We start from the raw sequence: 15,160 nt of genomic DNA, 5'->3' as shown, positions 1-15,160 counted from the left end.
ATTTAGTTCATATAAAATATAAAAATTAGATGAAAAATGTGGGTTTGAATGCAGTTATAATTAAAATTGTATATTGGAGTCTAACCTACACCATACTCTGTAAATACCACTGGTTGCTCTGAGTTCCAAGGAGATTATTTTGCAGTAGATACTGATAAATTACTGTACAAAGTAAGGCTTTTATTGATTCACTTTGTTTGATTCTTTCCCCTTTATTTTACTGCATGAGTTTACATTTTTGCAATTATCTGCTAAACTGGAGTAAATTAAATTCAGAGAAGACAGCAAAAGACAAAGGGGGCAGAGATGCACTGTAATGGCATGGAGCTAAATAGGATGAGAGAAACATATATACACACAAAAGCATTTCACCTGGGTAATGGTAACACCACTCTTAGGAGCTCAACAGCCCAGAAATTCTGAAAGGCTGCTTCTGGGAGGGGAGTAATTACGATGCCCACAGCCATCTCACCTCATGCTGGGATCCCGCACACATAACAAGCAATGGAAATGCTGTCTTTCCCGCTGGTTTTCGACAGGCTCCCAGAGAAAGTGGTGCCAAGGCAAGTGAGAGAAATTCTGGACAGTAGCGGATTGTTTGATAAATTTCATCCTGGATTCAGCCCCAGCCATGCTACTGAGGCTGCCCTTGTCAAAGTCATAAATGGTTTGAATGCCGCTGCTGAAAAGGAAGCCTGGCCTTGTTTGTACTATCAGATCTAGCCGTGGGGGGGTTATTCTGTAAAAGGCTGGATTCTGTTGCAGTGCCTAGGTGACTGGCTAGTGTTGACTGAGAATGCGTTGAAATGGTTCCAGCGGTACTTGATTGCTTTCCCCAATCAACGTAGTAGGGTAAATTCTCCTCGAGAGCAGCCAGTTTCACATAATGACACTTGATCCCAGCGAGAATTCACCAGCGGCCTGACTTAGTTGGCGCTGATGCTTTACGCTCTTTCTCTTGCCTTTCAGAGAGATATATGAGATGCATTAGAGCAGTGTATTAGAACTCCTTTTTGGCTTTATTGAAGAGGACTATATTTCTAAAAGTACCAACAATCAGATATTCAGAAACAAAAGACTTTCTTGTGCAGTCAAGATTATTAATAGAGATAAAACACTTGTTTCTACCTGTTAATTTGAAGTCAGACTTCTTTTTAATATTTTTTTTTTTTTAAAGAGGTCTGAATTATCTTTGTAAGTCTGGAGTGACAGTGCTGATCTCAATAGATTCATACACTTGTAAATAACTTACAAGAAGAGTCTGACTCAATTGTCTGAAAACCAGAAATCACTGAATAACTTTCCTTGGGACTTCAGTTTACATTCATGACCAGTAAGCCTAACAAAGAGATTCCAGTGCTGCTTCTGCTCTTCACAGCCACTCCAGTTCAACCAATATCCTAGTACCATTTTAACCCTGTAGAAATTTTTCTATTCTCTCTCTTCTCAGGCTGTAGCAAGGCTGTCATCTGCAGGGGCTTTGCAAAGTTGAGACCAAAGACCTGAAAAGAGTTTTAGCCACAGACCTTTCTGAGTGTCTTCAGTGGGAAAACAGATTTGCTTCTCCTCCAAATGCCTCTTGTTAACAACACACAGGATCTGAAATAAGCATCCAGTGAGATTGCCTGCAAATTTTCCAGTCTGAGATTATCACCAATGTAACTAAATAAACCAAGCTGCAGAGGAAATTTGGATGAACCTTCATGTTTGTAACAGAGATGGGTTCTTGGTCACCAGGTCACTATAACTTCAGAGTCTGTAAAATCAGAATAAGATTAACAATTTTTTTGTGAACTTCATAGATACAAAATGTGCAGTATGCAAAAGAGCTATCCTGAATAATTAATTTATGCATCAGTTTTCTCATGTGTCTTCATATGTCCATGAGCTGAGGCAACCTCTTATCTTCAAGAAGCCCATAGAAGAGGGGTTTTTTTCTACTTTTTCTACTTCATGGCATAATAATTTAAACTATTTTGTTACTAAAATGATATAAGAAATTTATACAGTGTATAAAACCATGCATTGAATCTATAGGACATTTCAGCTTCCCATTTTCACCCAACGTGCACATTAGTTATCTGAATATAAAGGTTATTAAGATGTAGTGATAAACTGAAAAATGGTATTTCATAGATTGAATTAAGATACCAGAATTTGACTTGGCATGTTTATTAACACTATTGAACAAGTTCTGTTTAAAAAGCTAATGATAATCTATTCATTTTATCCCAATGCATCCTAATTTCTGTTAGGCATCCCCTGATTTCTAAATCAGTTGTGTATTTTTCCCATGGAAATACCTAAACATTCACATGGAGAATATATATGCTTTGTTTTAACATGGCATTTTAGTAGCTTCTCTTTTTTATATGAGACTTCACAAACAACAATTGGACTTAGTACAAACTGATGACTTCAGTTTTTCGTTACACTTAACCCAGCCCTCAGCAGGGCCCTCAAAGCAGGCTTCTCGGTTCAGTAATGTTCATATTCGTGCTAATACCCCCATTGCTAATCATAACGTGGGAGAATAAAACCTGCTGCAAGTTGAAAATCATTTTACAATTAACTTATAAGTAAGCCAACCATAATTACATTGTGTTATCTCACATTGTTTTTACAGCCTCTTGCCATGCTTCAAAGAAGGAAATTAGACATACAGTGCTGGGTGATATTTAGGACAGAATGTTGCAAAGGATGTATTTTAATGACCTGAGTTTGAAAGGCTCATGTAAAGGTTCATCACTTTGAACATTTCAGATAGATGAGACCACTGGTTTGTTCTCTGCCTTGCTTTGCTTTTTTGTACTTCATAGTAAATCATCTTACCTAGGTCATTGCACAAGACAAAGAGAGACAGAACATTTTTTTAAGAATTCCTTTTGTGTTTCTGAAAACATAGCTATTTTTCTGTATCTAACTAACACTGTTTCAATGTGTAATATTTCATAATTGACCAAGACCAAATTCAGATGGTTCTTTATTATTAAGATAATATTAGCATCTTGTTGCACACAGGAAGTATTTGCAGCTGTAGTAGGTTATGAGATCCTGGGACACAAACCTGTCTTTAGTCCCCTTGCTGACCTACTAGGTAGAGTAAGCTGAGGTGAAATTTCACTCTGCAGAGAATAATATTTTACAGAAAGTTGGAACAAAGGAACTGTTTTTCATATCAACCAGTGTTTTAGGACAGAAATCATTTTAAAGTAGGCAGACTTTGAATTTCATTTCCGTTTAGTCATATTTAGCCTTTCTTCTCTTCAAAATAAGGTTGACTAACCTTCTCTGATACAATTAAATGTCCTTAAAACAGTATGCACATCAGTAGAAAGAAACAGACAAAGTAAACACACTGCCAAATAGCCTTGTGTTCTTAAGGAAGTTATATGGCTGTGCTCTTCTGTCAGTAGGCTCCTCTGTGCCCCCATTGATCTCAGTTATGAATCTGAGCATGTTCTTACTGCTATCAGCAAGAAAGTTTTACTCATTCATTCCTCTGACTTCACTTTTTAGATCTGCATCTTCTCTGGCTGACACAAAACATGTTGTTAAACACACGTGCAGAGAAATCCCAATTTCAAGAAAAAAAAGTAGTTACAAATGTGGACTGGTTTGGACTGGGATAGAGTTAATTTTCTTTGTAATATCTCCTATAGTGCTCTATATTGGATCCATAACCAAAACAGTGTTGATAATACAGAGATGCTTTAGTACTGTTGAGCAGCACTAACACAACCTCAGGGCATTTTCTGCCTCTCACCCCACCCCACCAAGCAGGCTGGGGGTGCACAAAGAGTTGGAAGGGGACACAGCGGGGAGAGCTGACCCCAGCTGACTGCACCATATGGTGTCATGCTCAGCCAGAAAGAGCTGGGGGAAGAAGGAGAAAGAGGGGATGTTCAGAGTGCTGGCATTTATCTGCCCAAGTCACTGTCAAGCACATTGAAGCCCTGCTTTCCATGAGATGGCCTTTGTCTCAGTGCACAAGTTTTCTTACTTTTACTCTTCTACACTTTTACTCTTTTGATTCTCTTCCCCATCCCACTGGAGGGAAGTGAGTGATAAGCTGTGTGGAGCTGAGCTGCCCATTGTAGTTAATGTACAACAGATGAATGGTAAAAACATCAGAACTCAGACTACTCAGGAATATCTCATTTTCTTTAGATAAGGACAAAGGGATGACACTCTAACCAATACTGAGAAAACTATTTTGCAAGGCAAAACTTCCCTCTCTGAGAGAGAGGAAGATGTGGCATTAACCACAGTATAAGCTGAGAAGAACCAGGACATGTTTTAGCTGAGTAGAGAAAGAAGAAGGTCACCTCCCACGTATATGAGACTGGAAGAATCTGCAGGGTCAGGAAATGTGAAGACTTTTATGAGAGGCAACAACTACAGATGCAATGTTACAGTCTGAAATGACTTGGCAAATGGCTGTTCATAGTGACTGAGAAAGGTGCCATAGGGAGAGCTTGTAGGAGGAGATGAAAAAATTTGCTTCAGCCACAAGGAGCTCACTGAGGTGGTGACAAGGAGATATCAGTTTGTTTTGAGTTTGAATGGGAGTGGATAAATCTGGATCACAGATGGACTTGTGAATTTAAGGACAGAGCAAAAAGTTGAATTTGTGCCCTGCAGGTTAGGTAGATTAAGGAAGGGATGGAATTTCCAAGATCTGTTTGAGGAGAAATCAGTGGAGAAATTGGCACTAGGAACACCAATGGAATTGCAGCAGGCAGCCCAGCACTGAGTCGGAGATGAACTCCAGGCAGCAAAAGTAAACAGCACTCTCAGCACGCTTACAGATAAGAGGGAGAAGAGTGAGATGGTAGCTGTGGAGGCAAGCAGGTTCAATGTGTGTTTTCAAAGTGGAGAGATTAAACACACACTTGTTTTGAGAGGAGGGTGAAGCCAAGGCAAATAACAATGTACAGAGAGGAATAGAAAAAGAGGTAAGCAGGCACCAGGGAGAAGAAAAGACAGAATATCTTGTTCCGCTTAATGCTTACATCCGTTTCGCAGATCTGAACTGCACTAATTTGGGAAGCAGTTTATATAATCCATAAAAATGCATTTTATTAGCTTTTTTTTTTACTTTGAATCACTGACTTCTAAAGAATGAGAACAGCCATAAATGCTATTGTCTCCACAGGCAGCAATTTGAAAATAGAAGATCCATGGTTACACAATAAGTGTATTTTCTTCATAAAAAATATTTGCAAATCAGGTTTAAAATAAGGGGGAAATAGCTTTAAAATATTCTGCACTTCAGAAAATAATAAAATGTCTTCTTATTTTCCCCTGATAGGCCACGCAATGCAGATTACTTTATGCAGGAAGCTAAACGGAAGAAGCATAAAGCAGATGCAATGGTGAGAACATTTTCTTTCCAGTTACATTGCTGCAAATTATTTTTGTGATGCACTTTCTTCATCAGCACAGTATTGCTGGGGTAATTATAAAATCTATTATAAGGATGGCTAGGCTTGTTAAATTAAGAAATGTTTATATAATCAAATGTTCATAGCCCAATAAACTATGACTTAACAAATAATGACTTACTGAGATAAAGGCCTGGATAAATAAAACTTTCTGTTTATCCCTTTGCTTTAATTAGTAACTATAGTAATGGAGGCTGTGTAAGGGATCCACATGCCTATCTTCTCAGTTTAAGTAGCTGACTAGGTCCTATAATTGCATCCCCAAATCTGATCTGGTGGCTGAGGTATTTGTACTTTTTTTTAAAGAGTTTTGGCTTTTCAGTGCCAGAAGAACCTTGGTTTCATGGCAGATGTTTCTGGACATAATCAGAAGCACACAAGGAATCTGTGCAACCCTAGAGGAACACCTAGCACACAAAGTATTGTTGCAACAAACAGATTCTTGGCCCTGGCTTTGACCTGTCTAAAAATGTAGCCAGTAAGAAATAGGGGAATGTGAGGTTATATGGAGCACTAAACTTGTCTTTCCAGACAAATGGGTGCAAGAAAGTATACAGGGCTCCAGGAGAGCTCTGCTTAGCTATCCTTCAGCTTTCTCCAAGGTTGTGTTCTCCAGCACCATGGATAAGCCAGCATCATGAGGTCTCTGAGATGGCAGTATATGGAGTGGAACCCTGCATTAGTGTGGCTGTCTTGCAGGTGGGAGTAGCTGCATTCCTGCCTTGCTCTGTCAGTCAAACACTGCTGTCAGAGCATCAGGAAAGAAGAAAGGTGACTCAGAACCTCTGTTTCTTCACCTCTTTTTTTCTCAGCTGTGCAGAATGTAAAAAGGCCACGGAAGCAGAAGCAGGCCCTTAATTTAGGACACTAACACCGCATTTTACACTCTGCCTGAGTTTATTAGCACAAATTTCCATGGTTTATTCAGTTCCATATTACTTTAAAGTGAGTCTTAAATCAGAAAATATTGTGGAGAAGTACAAATGGTGCAATTTAGTGTGTTGCTTTAAACAGAATGGAAAAGATCACTTGATATGCAAAGGAAATTCTTAGCCTGGAGAGAAATGTTTTTATGGTAGAATCCCAGAAAAAGGAGTTGCAAGCATTATTCTCTGCTCTCTGCCAGAAGTTTCCTGCATGAAAGTCACCTAGACACAGTTTGAATAGCTTCCTATCAGTATTAGGTGGTTGAAATATCCTCCACATTCAGCTTCCCTATACAGTGGACCAGCACCTTACTTACACCTTGTGAATTGCCCTTTGCAGGAACTTCCTTTCCCTCTCTGGCTGTGTAGGCATCCCGAAGGAAATGGCATATTGCCAAAGTGCCTTTAGGCACTTTGAATCACCTTGCTGGGCTCAACACCACCTGCTTTGGCACTGCATTACTTAACATAGGCACTTAGAGCGAGCAGCCCTGAAAATCTCTCTAAGTCTCTCTGCTCCTCAGTCCCCCATCTGTGAAATTGGGATAATAGCACTTCCACCTCCACTGGAGCATCAGGGAGAGAAATACAATAAAAAGTTTGTGAAGTTCTCTGGTATGATCGCAATGGGAGTCATATAAGAACCTAAAATAGATTGAAGCCAGTGTGCCATTCCAAAGTTACTCTTTAAAATCTTTATCCGTTGGAAAAGAATAAGGTCCATTAACCTTTCACTGTGTGCATCAGATTTCAGCCAAATACATCCAGTCCATTAATGGGCTTTATGTACCGCAGGAGTTGTGACTGAAGGAGAAAGAAGTCAGGACAGAGAGGTATTAGTATGATTCTCCTTTCACATCAAAAATGAAATTCTGAGAGCGGATAAGTGGTATGTAAGTGTACACATATGAACATCATGTGTATATTTGCATATACACTGTCACTGAGGACATATATATGCACATATATGCCTATAAGCACAAAAATATACACACAGAGTCAAAGAAGTACCAAAAATAGGAGAGGAAATGGGACAAGGAAGGAGGATCTCAGAAGATGCTGAGGGAGCAGCATATCCTCCTGAAAGAGGAGGATATAGAAAGCAAATTCCTGACAAGTGGAGAGCAGTGCTGAAAATGGTAGGGATAAAGAAGACAGGGTAACAGAGATGAGACTTTGTATATGAGTTAGTAGTCAAAGTATTTAGTTCTCTTCTCTTAGTTCAGGGTTTCATTTACCTTTCTTTGTTGGGTGATAAAAAATTACATCTGCAAAGATGTGTGAAACACTTTTTAATGAAAGCTTGAACAAAAGGCCTGATGAGTTTGTGGAATTTCCAGCACTGGAAGAGCTTTAACAAACACTTGTCAGGAATGTCCTAGGCAGACCTGATCCTTCTTTGGACACAAAAGTGTTGAACAAATAATATCTCAGAGCTTTTTTCAGCTCTGCTTTCTGTATCTTCTGCATGATTTTCACTCATACACAGAGTTTGATGGGGTTTAGCTTTCTCCCAGAAAAAAAAATGTGAATCTGAAGATATACCAACTGGTGTCAAGTTTACAATTTATGTTGAGAAAATCCTATGAAATGTAAGCACATCTTGATGATTACACTATTTCTCTGTGTCCTTATTTTTTCCCTCTAGGTGGAGAAGTTTGGAAAGGCACTGAATTACGCAGAAGCAGCACTATCATTTATTGAGTGTGGAAATGCAATGGAACAAGGCCCAATGGAATCTAAATCCCCTTATACCATGTATTCAGAAACAGTTGAACTCATCAGGTAGGAAAGGGAGGAGATGGTCTCAGGGGTTGATGATCTCTGTGCAAACATGCTCATCTGCATTATCACATAGTTTCCTACATACAGGAGAAGGGGAGAAGTGAAATCCTCATAAGTGCCTGGTCAGTGCATATGTAATGTGTATGTATTATCTGTGATTTCTTTAGAAATTAAATCAGGAAACTTTAAAGAATAAAAAAAAAATTTAAAAAAATGGACCAAAAAAACCGGCACCCAAATACTTTTATATTACTTGAGCTGCAAATTACTTCAAGAGTGTCATGATGTAAGTCCCAAGCTACTGAATAGAGAAAAATAGTAATCCATAATAACAAAACACTCTCACAGAATGGTAGTTTGAAAAATCTTGCAATGTGTTTAAGATTGCTGTTTAAAGGTTACCTGAAAGAAGATGTCAACAGGGATAGAAAAATGGACACTCAAAGTCCACTTGGTGTGTATGCTCCTAATGTAGCCAGTGGAGTCTCAAAAGCAGCTCAGCTCACCCTAAAGCCACCCCTACTTTTAGTCACCTTCATGGCTCTCCAAACAGTACGGTGTAGAATTCTGTCCCATCCACAGTCCCTATGAAGAAAATATGTCTCTAAAGTCCTTTTCTCCATTACAGTTGGTACTGACCATTAACATTATTGGCAGTGCTGGTAGAGAAAACAAAGATCAAAATCATCCCAGCAGCTGAGGGACTCTCTGAAAGAGTGACACACTAGCGGAGAAAGTTGCACTGCCAGTGACCACGGCATCATTCCTCAGGACAGTCAACCGTGCAGCTCTCATCAGGATTAAGTTCATAGGAAGCAACATATTTGCATTTTTAATAATATTCATAATGGATCGAAGCTTCTAAAACAAATGCATTATTTTGGACTTAGTGCTGATGCAAAAATTTTCCCGCATGTTAATAATTCCACTGGCATTTTATTCCACTTAGGGTTGTCTTCTGATGCATTTCAGTGGATTGAGGCCAGCTTTCTAACTAGGAGGTTATTGAACAAAATCAAATAGGTTTTTTTCTGTAAAAGAATAGTACACTCCATCTCTGCAATTCTTCCCTTCCTTTTTTTTCCCCATGTCTGCAATTCTTCTCTTTTTTTTTTTCAAAAGGCAGAAAGCTCTTTCTTGTCTTTCTTGTCTGCCCTGTCTTTTCTCATGGTAGTAAATATATGATCCTAACTCTGGAAATGAATTTTGCTTGCAGATCCATAGCTTTCAATAATATGTGTAGCTGTGGTTGTGTTGTGGTGTGAATTGCTGTTGATCTCACTTTCTGCAGCTCAGAAAAATAAGTGGTTTGCTAGGTATGCCTGTAGAAACAAAATGTTCATGCTGAATTTTGGCACAGATATCAAGATTAAAGTCTGAAAGCAAAGGTAAGAAAAAAATCACAAGCAGCTAATTATGGGAAACAGGTATTTTTCTGGAAGTGAGCCCAGAAGCGCTCTGTGTTGTCCTAACCTTGTCTGTTGTTCAGGTATTCAGCTGGAAGCTGAGATTTCCAGAAACCAATTTGTGATTGCATAGCACATACACTCTTGAAACAGCAGTGCTACCTCTGTGGATGTTTAATATTTATAGAATCTGAATGTAATGTCATATGAGCAAAAATAGCTCTGAGCCACATGTTCCCCCTATGCTGCGCTCTGCTTGGAGGAACAAATCGGGGTAGACACGCTCAGAACTGGCAGGGTGAGGTCAGCACCAGCTTCCAGGCAGGCTGTCTGCCTTGAAATGCTCTGAAAACCTTTCTGCATGAACTCTGTGTAACTGGGTCTCTGCAGCAGCAGAGGTTATTTTGGTAAGACGGTGTCACCTCACCAGGTACTCCCCTCTGGACTGATGGATGTTCAAGGGAGTTACTGCTGTTCAAAGTGTGCAGGGAGGCATGCTAATGGCAAAATAGCTCTGAAGCACAACCAGAAGAAACATATGTATGTCTGGTAACTTAAGCAAATATGTATAAGGGGCAGACCAAATTACATTGGCCAGCTTAGCTCTCTAATCAGTAATATAAAGCTGTCTCAGTTAACTCACATTGGCTTTTTTCCTTTTGCTTAAGGTATGCAGTGAGACTAAAAACCCACTCAGGCCCCAATGCCACGCCAGAAGACAAACAGCTGGCAGCGTTATGGTTAGTAGATCAAGCTTTCCTCAAAAGGTTTCTTTTCTGCAGTAAGCCAGTTCTTGAAAATCAGATGCTGGACGCAGCCAGATAGAATGATGTTCTCTGTTGAAATTAAGAGAATACTTTCTGCTCTGGAAAGGTCCAGCCCTTGTATCACTGTACCAGGTCTGCATTCTGTCTCTGTATATAAGCAATTCATACTTATTTATTGACTGTGACAGGTTGGCTATGGTATGTCAGTGTAATTAATTTTTAAATGCCTGATGGTTTGTTGTTTTTATGAGTGATGTACTTTTTTACCAATAGCTCACTAAGTTCTTTTATGGCTGCCATTTTAGGCTCAATAATCATAAATTATATTTATATTATATGAAGGGCAATATGGTGATGGGGATAATTAAGCCTCTTAGATTATCTACTAAATTGAGTTTTCTAGATATATATGTAAGCACCTTAGATTCTATAGGATGCTTGCTGATTGCTAGTAAAGTAGTAGAATGTTATTAAAATCAAATTTTAATTTAATATCTATGTAGTTAATACATAAAATACCTATTACATGGTTAGTGAGTCTCAGTAAGTGGACATTTACAATCAGCAAGTGTGTTTTTAACATCTATTAACCATCTGTTAAAAATCCAAATGAAATGCATCTTTAGCTTCCATAAATAAGGAGCCCTAATTAATCATTTGTATAAAAAGGAGCAAAATATTCAGAGTTACTATTTTTTTTAATGCCCTTTATCTGTCACTGGTTTGCTGTGTCATCGGCAGGCGCACAGAATGCATTAATGGCAATTGCTTTAAAAACGCTTAGGTGGGAGAATGACTAAAGAATGGTTAAAAAAGAATATTTAAAGCCGTATTAGGAAGGCTTGCTGAGAACTGCTGGAGCGCTTCGGTGTGTGAGGAACCACATCCAAATTCAGGGAGCTGCTGCATCTGTTTCAGCAGCAGAAAGGTCAGCGCGAGGGAAAGCAGACGGAGCCTTCTCTGGGCGATGAATGGCAATCTTAACTCACCGTCTGCCAGCCAGCAGATGAGCTGACACCATTTGCATATGTGCTGTACCTGTGAAGGTGACAGAGGGAGAGTGATGGTGGAGGCTGCGAGGCCGCCGCATCCCCGGCTGCTCCCGGCGCCCGCCGGGCAGGCTGCCAGCCCGCCCCGCTCCCGGCCCCGCTTCTCCTGGGGAGACACTGTCCTCCAGCGGCCACAGCCGGGATTTCACCGCCGGCTCTCAGGACAGGAGACTGGCAGGCTGAGCAACCCTGGCTGGCACTGTTTTTTTCAGGAGCAATTTGCTAATTAAGGGGTTCGCTGAGGTTTGGGCAGCTCCTGGGCTCGGGGAGGTGGGGAGAGGTCTGCACTTCCAAACTCAAGGCACCCTCTGCTGCTCTGGGTTGGCTCCAGGACTAAATACTGTTTTTTAAAACAAGGCCTCTGCTGCCAAAGGAAAAGCAAAACACACTAGGTTTTTGCTTTGAAAGTGGTGTTACTGTGGGGCATTCCCACACTTGCCAATCCATTGGGATTTCTGTTTAGGGGTCACCCTTTACCTTCTGCTCTCCCTTATATTCTAGTTACCGCTGCCTGGCTCTTCTGTACTGGAGGATGTTCCGACTCAAGAGAGACCACGCGGTCAAGTATTCAAAAGCGCTTATTGAGTATTTCAAGGTGCATTACTTATGGCATGGGTTTAGATCAATGTATCATTACAGGGGATGGAGCATTGTACTAAAACAGTAGCTGTGCTGGGCTGAGTTTTTTCCCCTGTGAAGTCAGTGGAGTTTTACCATAGACTCCCATGGCAACACCTGATCTCTAGTCAGGTCTGTTTTCTTCACAAGGGCCCCTCTCTGAAAAATACATACTGTGTCCCTTTACAAAGGATGATAAATGTGTTGTACTAACAAACAGGTACTTTCAGATTATTCTTGGTCAGTTGTCCTGCTCTGTTATGAATAGGTTTTGCAGATTTTGCTCTGAGAATCTCCTCCAGGATAACACCTCCCACTAGACAACCTGTGAGTTGAAGACTTTGATTTAGATCAGTCCTCAGATGCAGGGCTTCCACTTAGCAGGATCGATAGGTACGACAGTGCAGTGGGACCATCTTCTTACCCAAGCAACTGTCAAACAGCCCACGCTGTCTTCAGTGGGAGTTGTACAGAAGCATCAGAGGGCAAAAAGACCACCTGCCATGTACTTGACACAGCACTGTTGGCTTCTCCTTCCTACTTTGCTTCCCCTGCTTCTGGTTTTCACTCTCTGCCAAGTCCAAACACTGGTTATTTTGAAAAATACCAGAAGTCCCTCAAAGTATTTTACTAGATTTTGACAGGCAACCTTTTCCTGGAAAGCACATCAAGAGCAAAACCTTCCAAGTGGAGCTCACCTAGCAGTCAATCCATCCAGTGTTTGATGTACAAACACAAAAATAAGCCTTTATCATCCTGATTTTTAAAAAAAGTATGAACATACAAGTACTTTAAGACAAACTGCTTTGGGGGACCTGGACAGTCTTTGAACCCAGGGCTCATCTAGTGGGTTTTTTTGCAGATTTGAGGAATCTTGAAATGAAAAACATCCATCCTTTGACATTTTGTAAATAAAAAAATTCAAATACAAGCACGAACGCTCATGACCAGATTCTGAACATGTGAAGACAGTGAACGGAATTGACAGATCCGTTATTGTCAAATAGAAATTGAAGTCAATGTAATTGCTTAAAAAATCTTGCAAGATATATAACTCAACACTTTATGTTTCTCTAACAATGACTTGATTTCAGGGGAAAGAAATATGTACCTATTACAGTACTTTATTTTTCTTTACCAGTTCAGAGAATAGCTGCATTAAGAAAAGGATGGTCAGGCTCTCAACCATGTAAAATGTCTCCTACTAGCAGACAGAAACTGTTTCACAGAAAACATAAAATGGACTTACACTCTGCTGTAGTCAAGAAGAGCTTGTTTTTTTTTCAGAGCTCCTGCTGATATAATGATAGCATAGTTTCACATTAGAAAGTATTCTCACCTTCGAAAGTAAAAATGGAAAAAAAATCCATTTGCTATAATTTTCAGTGGAAAACAAGCCAATTCTCTACTCCTTTCATATTTGGTATCTTAAGAGCTTTCAAAACCAAGTTACACGAAATGCTGACTGCATTAAGAACTTCCACATATATTATCAATCAAAGAAAGATTTTAAACCTTGTCACACATGTTTGCAGGGAAAATTAGACACACTTTTCCTTTAGAAAATAAAAAATTATTATTTAAATCTCCTTTTAAGTCTTTTATTTCCATTCTAAAAAAAACTAATGCGGCAGAGAATTAAAAAGAAGGCACAGATATTCAGGGGGCAGGCACATTTGAAAGTGTAAAGAAACCAGGAAGATGGTTAGCAGTAGGCAAAGTGGGTTAAGAGATGGTCCCTTACAACATTACACTGTTTCGAATCCTTACCCCCACCTTTCTGGTGCAGAACTGAGATAAAGCTGGACAATATACCTAAAACATGAGGAAAAAAGATGTAGGGGAAGTTGTACAGTAAGGCGGGGTTGGTTACATGTACAGTGGAAGTATCCTTGACTCTACTTTGATTTCTATATTTTCCTGCCTCCAACTCTGCAAGTATACTCAGTTTCCATTACACTAGAAAGATGAAGGCCAGTAGCTCTGCGACAGATCAGAAAAGAAAGGGGGGGAAATTAAACTATTCTGCAGGAAGAACAAATGCCAAGGATTCTCACGTTGGTTCTATTTAGGATGGTAAATGAAAACTTTTCCTTTTCTTTTCACACATTAGCCCTTCCTGCCAAAAAAAAACCCAAAACCCCAAAATCTAACTTGTCATATCATTTACCTGGGACGTAGAAGACCAGTGTCAAAATGCAGGAAGAATGCCAGGGCACATATGGTACTGGTGTGATCACTGCTAAAATACAGCCAATGTTGGGGTGCCCATGAAAGATATGAGAACCCAAGAGGCAATTCAGAGGACGCATCAAAAGCGAGACAACAAACATATTCGAAGAGAGGCTCAGGAGATATGTCCAGCTTAGTGCAGAACAGATTAAGAGGATATAATCATTGTGCATATGGAAGTGGAACTGATAATATCAAATGACATGCAGTTTTGCTGGCATTGGACCAACAAAATCCAAAAGCCAGCACTGAAGTTAGGAAAATTCAGCCTTAAAACTGAGAAACAGTGTCTGTTTTTCTAACTGTGAGGCCTGCAAAACACTAAAACAGGACACAGGACAACAAGGAAGATAAATAGTGTCTTAGGATTTCAACATCACTAGCTATCCCTTTTAAAAAGAATAAAATACAGTTCAAAAGTAATTTAGCTTCTTGTAAAAGCTCCATGATTGGTGGAAAACAGAACTTGCAGAGTACATGCCCTGGGGGATTACTCCTGGCTTGAAATCCATGAACGTCTGATTACCATTTTTCCTTCCTAAGCCATGAGAGACCAAGAGTTTTTATACTTCTGTTACTGCTTGTAACTCCTGCAGTTTACAACACCTGCATCCTTGCATTTAAAACAATATCCATAAACAGATCTCAAGCTGCAGGACTTTGCTTGTTCTCCCATGGATGTCAAGAAGGGAAGGTTGTTCTCCGGCACACAATTACCTGCATATACAGTTTCAGGGGAGAATGCAAGGAGGTCACTTTCCTCTAAAGAATCAAAGCCTGGCCATTGCTGAATATGAGGCTGTGGATGGGATGGACTAGCAAAGCTTGGTTTCTTAGACTTCTGGTTTTTACATCCTTCTGTCTCACAGGCCCAGGATTAAATCAGTCACTGCACTTGAGAGAGGGGAGGAGTTTTTCCACAGGTCAAGT

The 15,160-nt window shown here is 39.9% G+C and overlaps 1 protein-coding gene across 3 annotated transcripts in view; it reads left to right on the top strand.

Annotated features, from left to right (window-relative positions):
* Nucleotides 1–15,160, top strand: part of AFF3 (ALF transcription elongation factor 3) — a 333,159-nt gene that overhangs the window by 304,104 nt on the left and 13,895 nt on the right. For all 3 annotated transcript variants that reach the window (XR_007907616.1, XM_051806789.1, XM_051806788.1), the window contains exons 15-18: nucleotides 5,315–5,378; nucleotides 8,022–8,158; nucleotides 10,233–10,304; nucleotides 11,882–11,975. Coding sequence is in view for 2 of the 3 variants with exons in the window: in XM_051806789.1 (XP_051662749.1) it covers nucleotides 5,315–5,378; nucleotides 8,022–8,158; nucleotides 10,233–10,304; nucleotides 11,882–11,975 (367 nt within the window). In the remaining variant the exon portion in view is untranslated. The remainder of the gene's footprint in view (nucleotides 1–5,314; nucleotides 5,379–8,021; nucleotides 8,159–10,232; nucleotides 10,305–11,881; nucleotides 11,976–15,160) is intronic.

This window comes from Manacus candei, unplaced genomic scaffold, assembly GCF_025592945.1.
Source record: "Manacus candei isolate 608988 ecotype Guabito, Panama unplaced genomic scaffold, ASM2559294v1 h1tg000069l, whole genome shotgun sequence".
NCBI classification, from domain to species: Eukaryota; Metazoa; Chordata; class Aves; order Passeriformes; family Pipridae; genus Manacus; species Manacus candei.
This window is presented reverse-complemented; position numbering and strand designations above follow the sequence as displayed.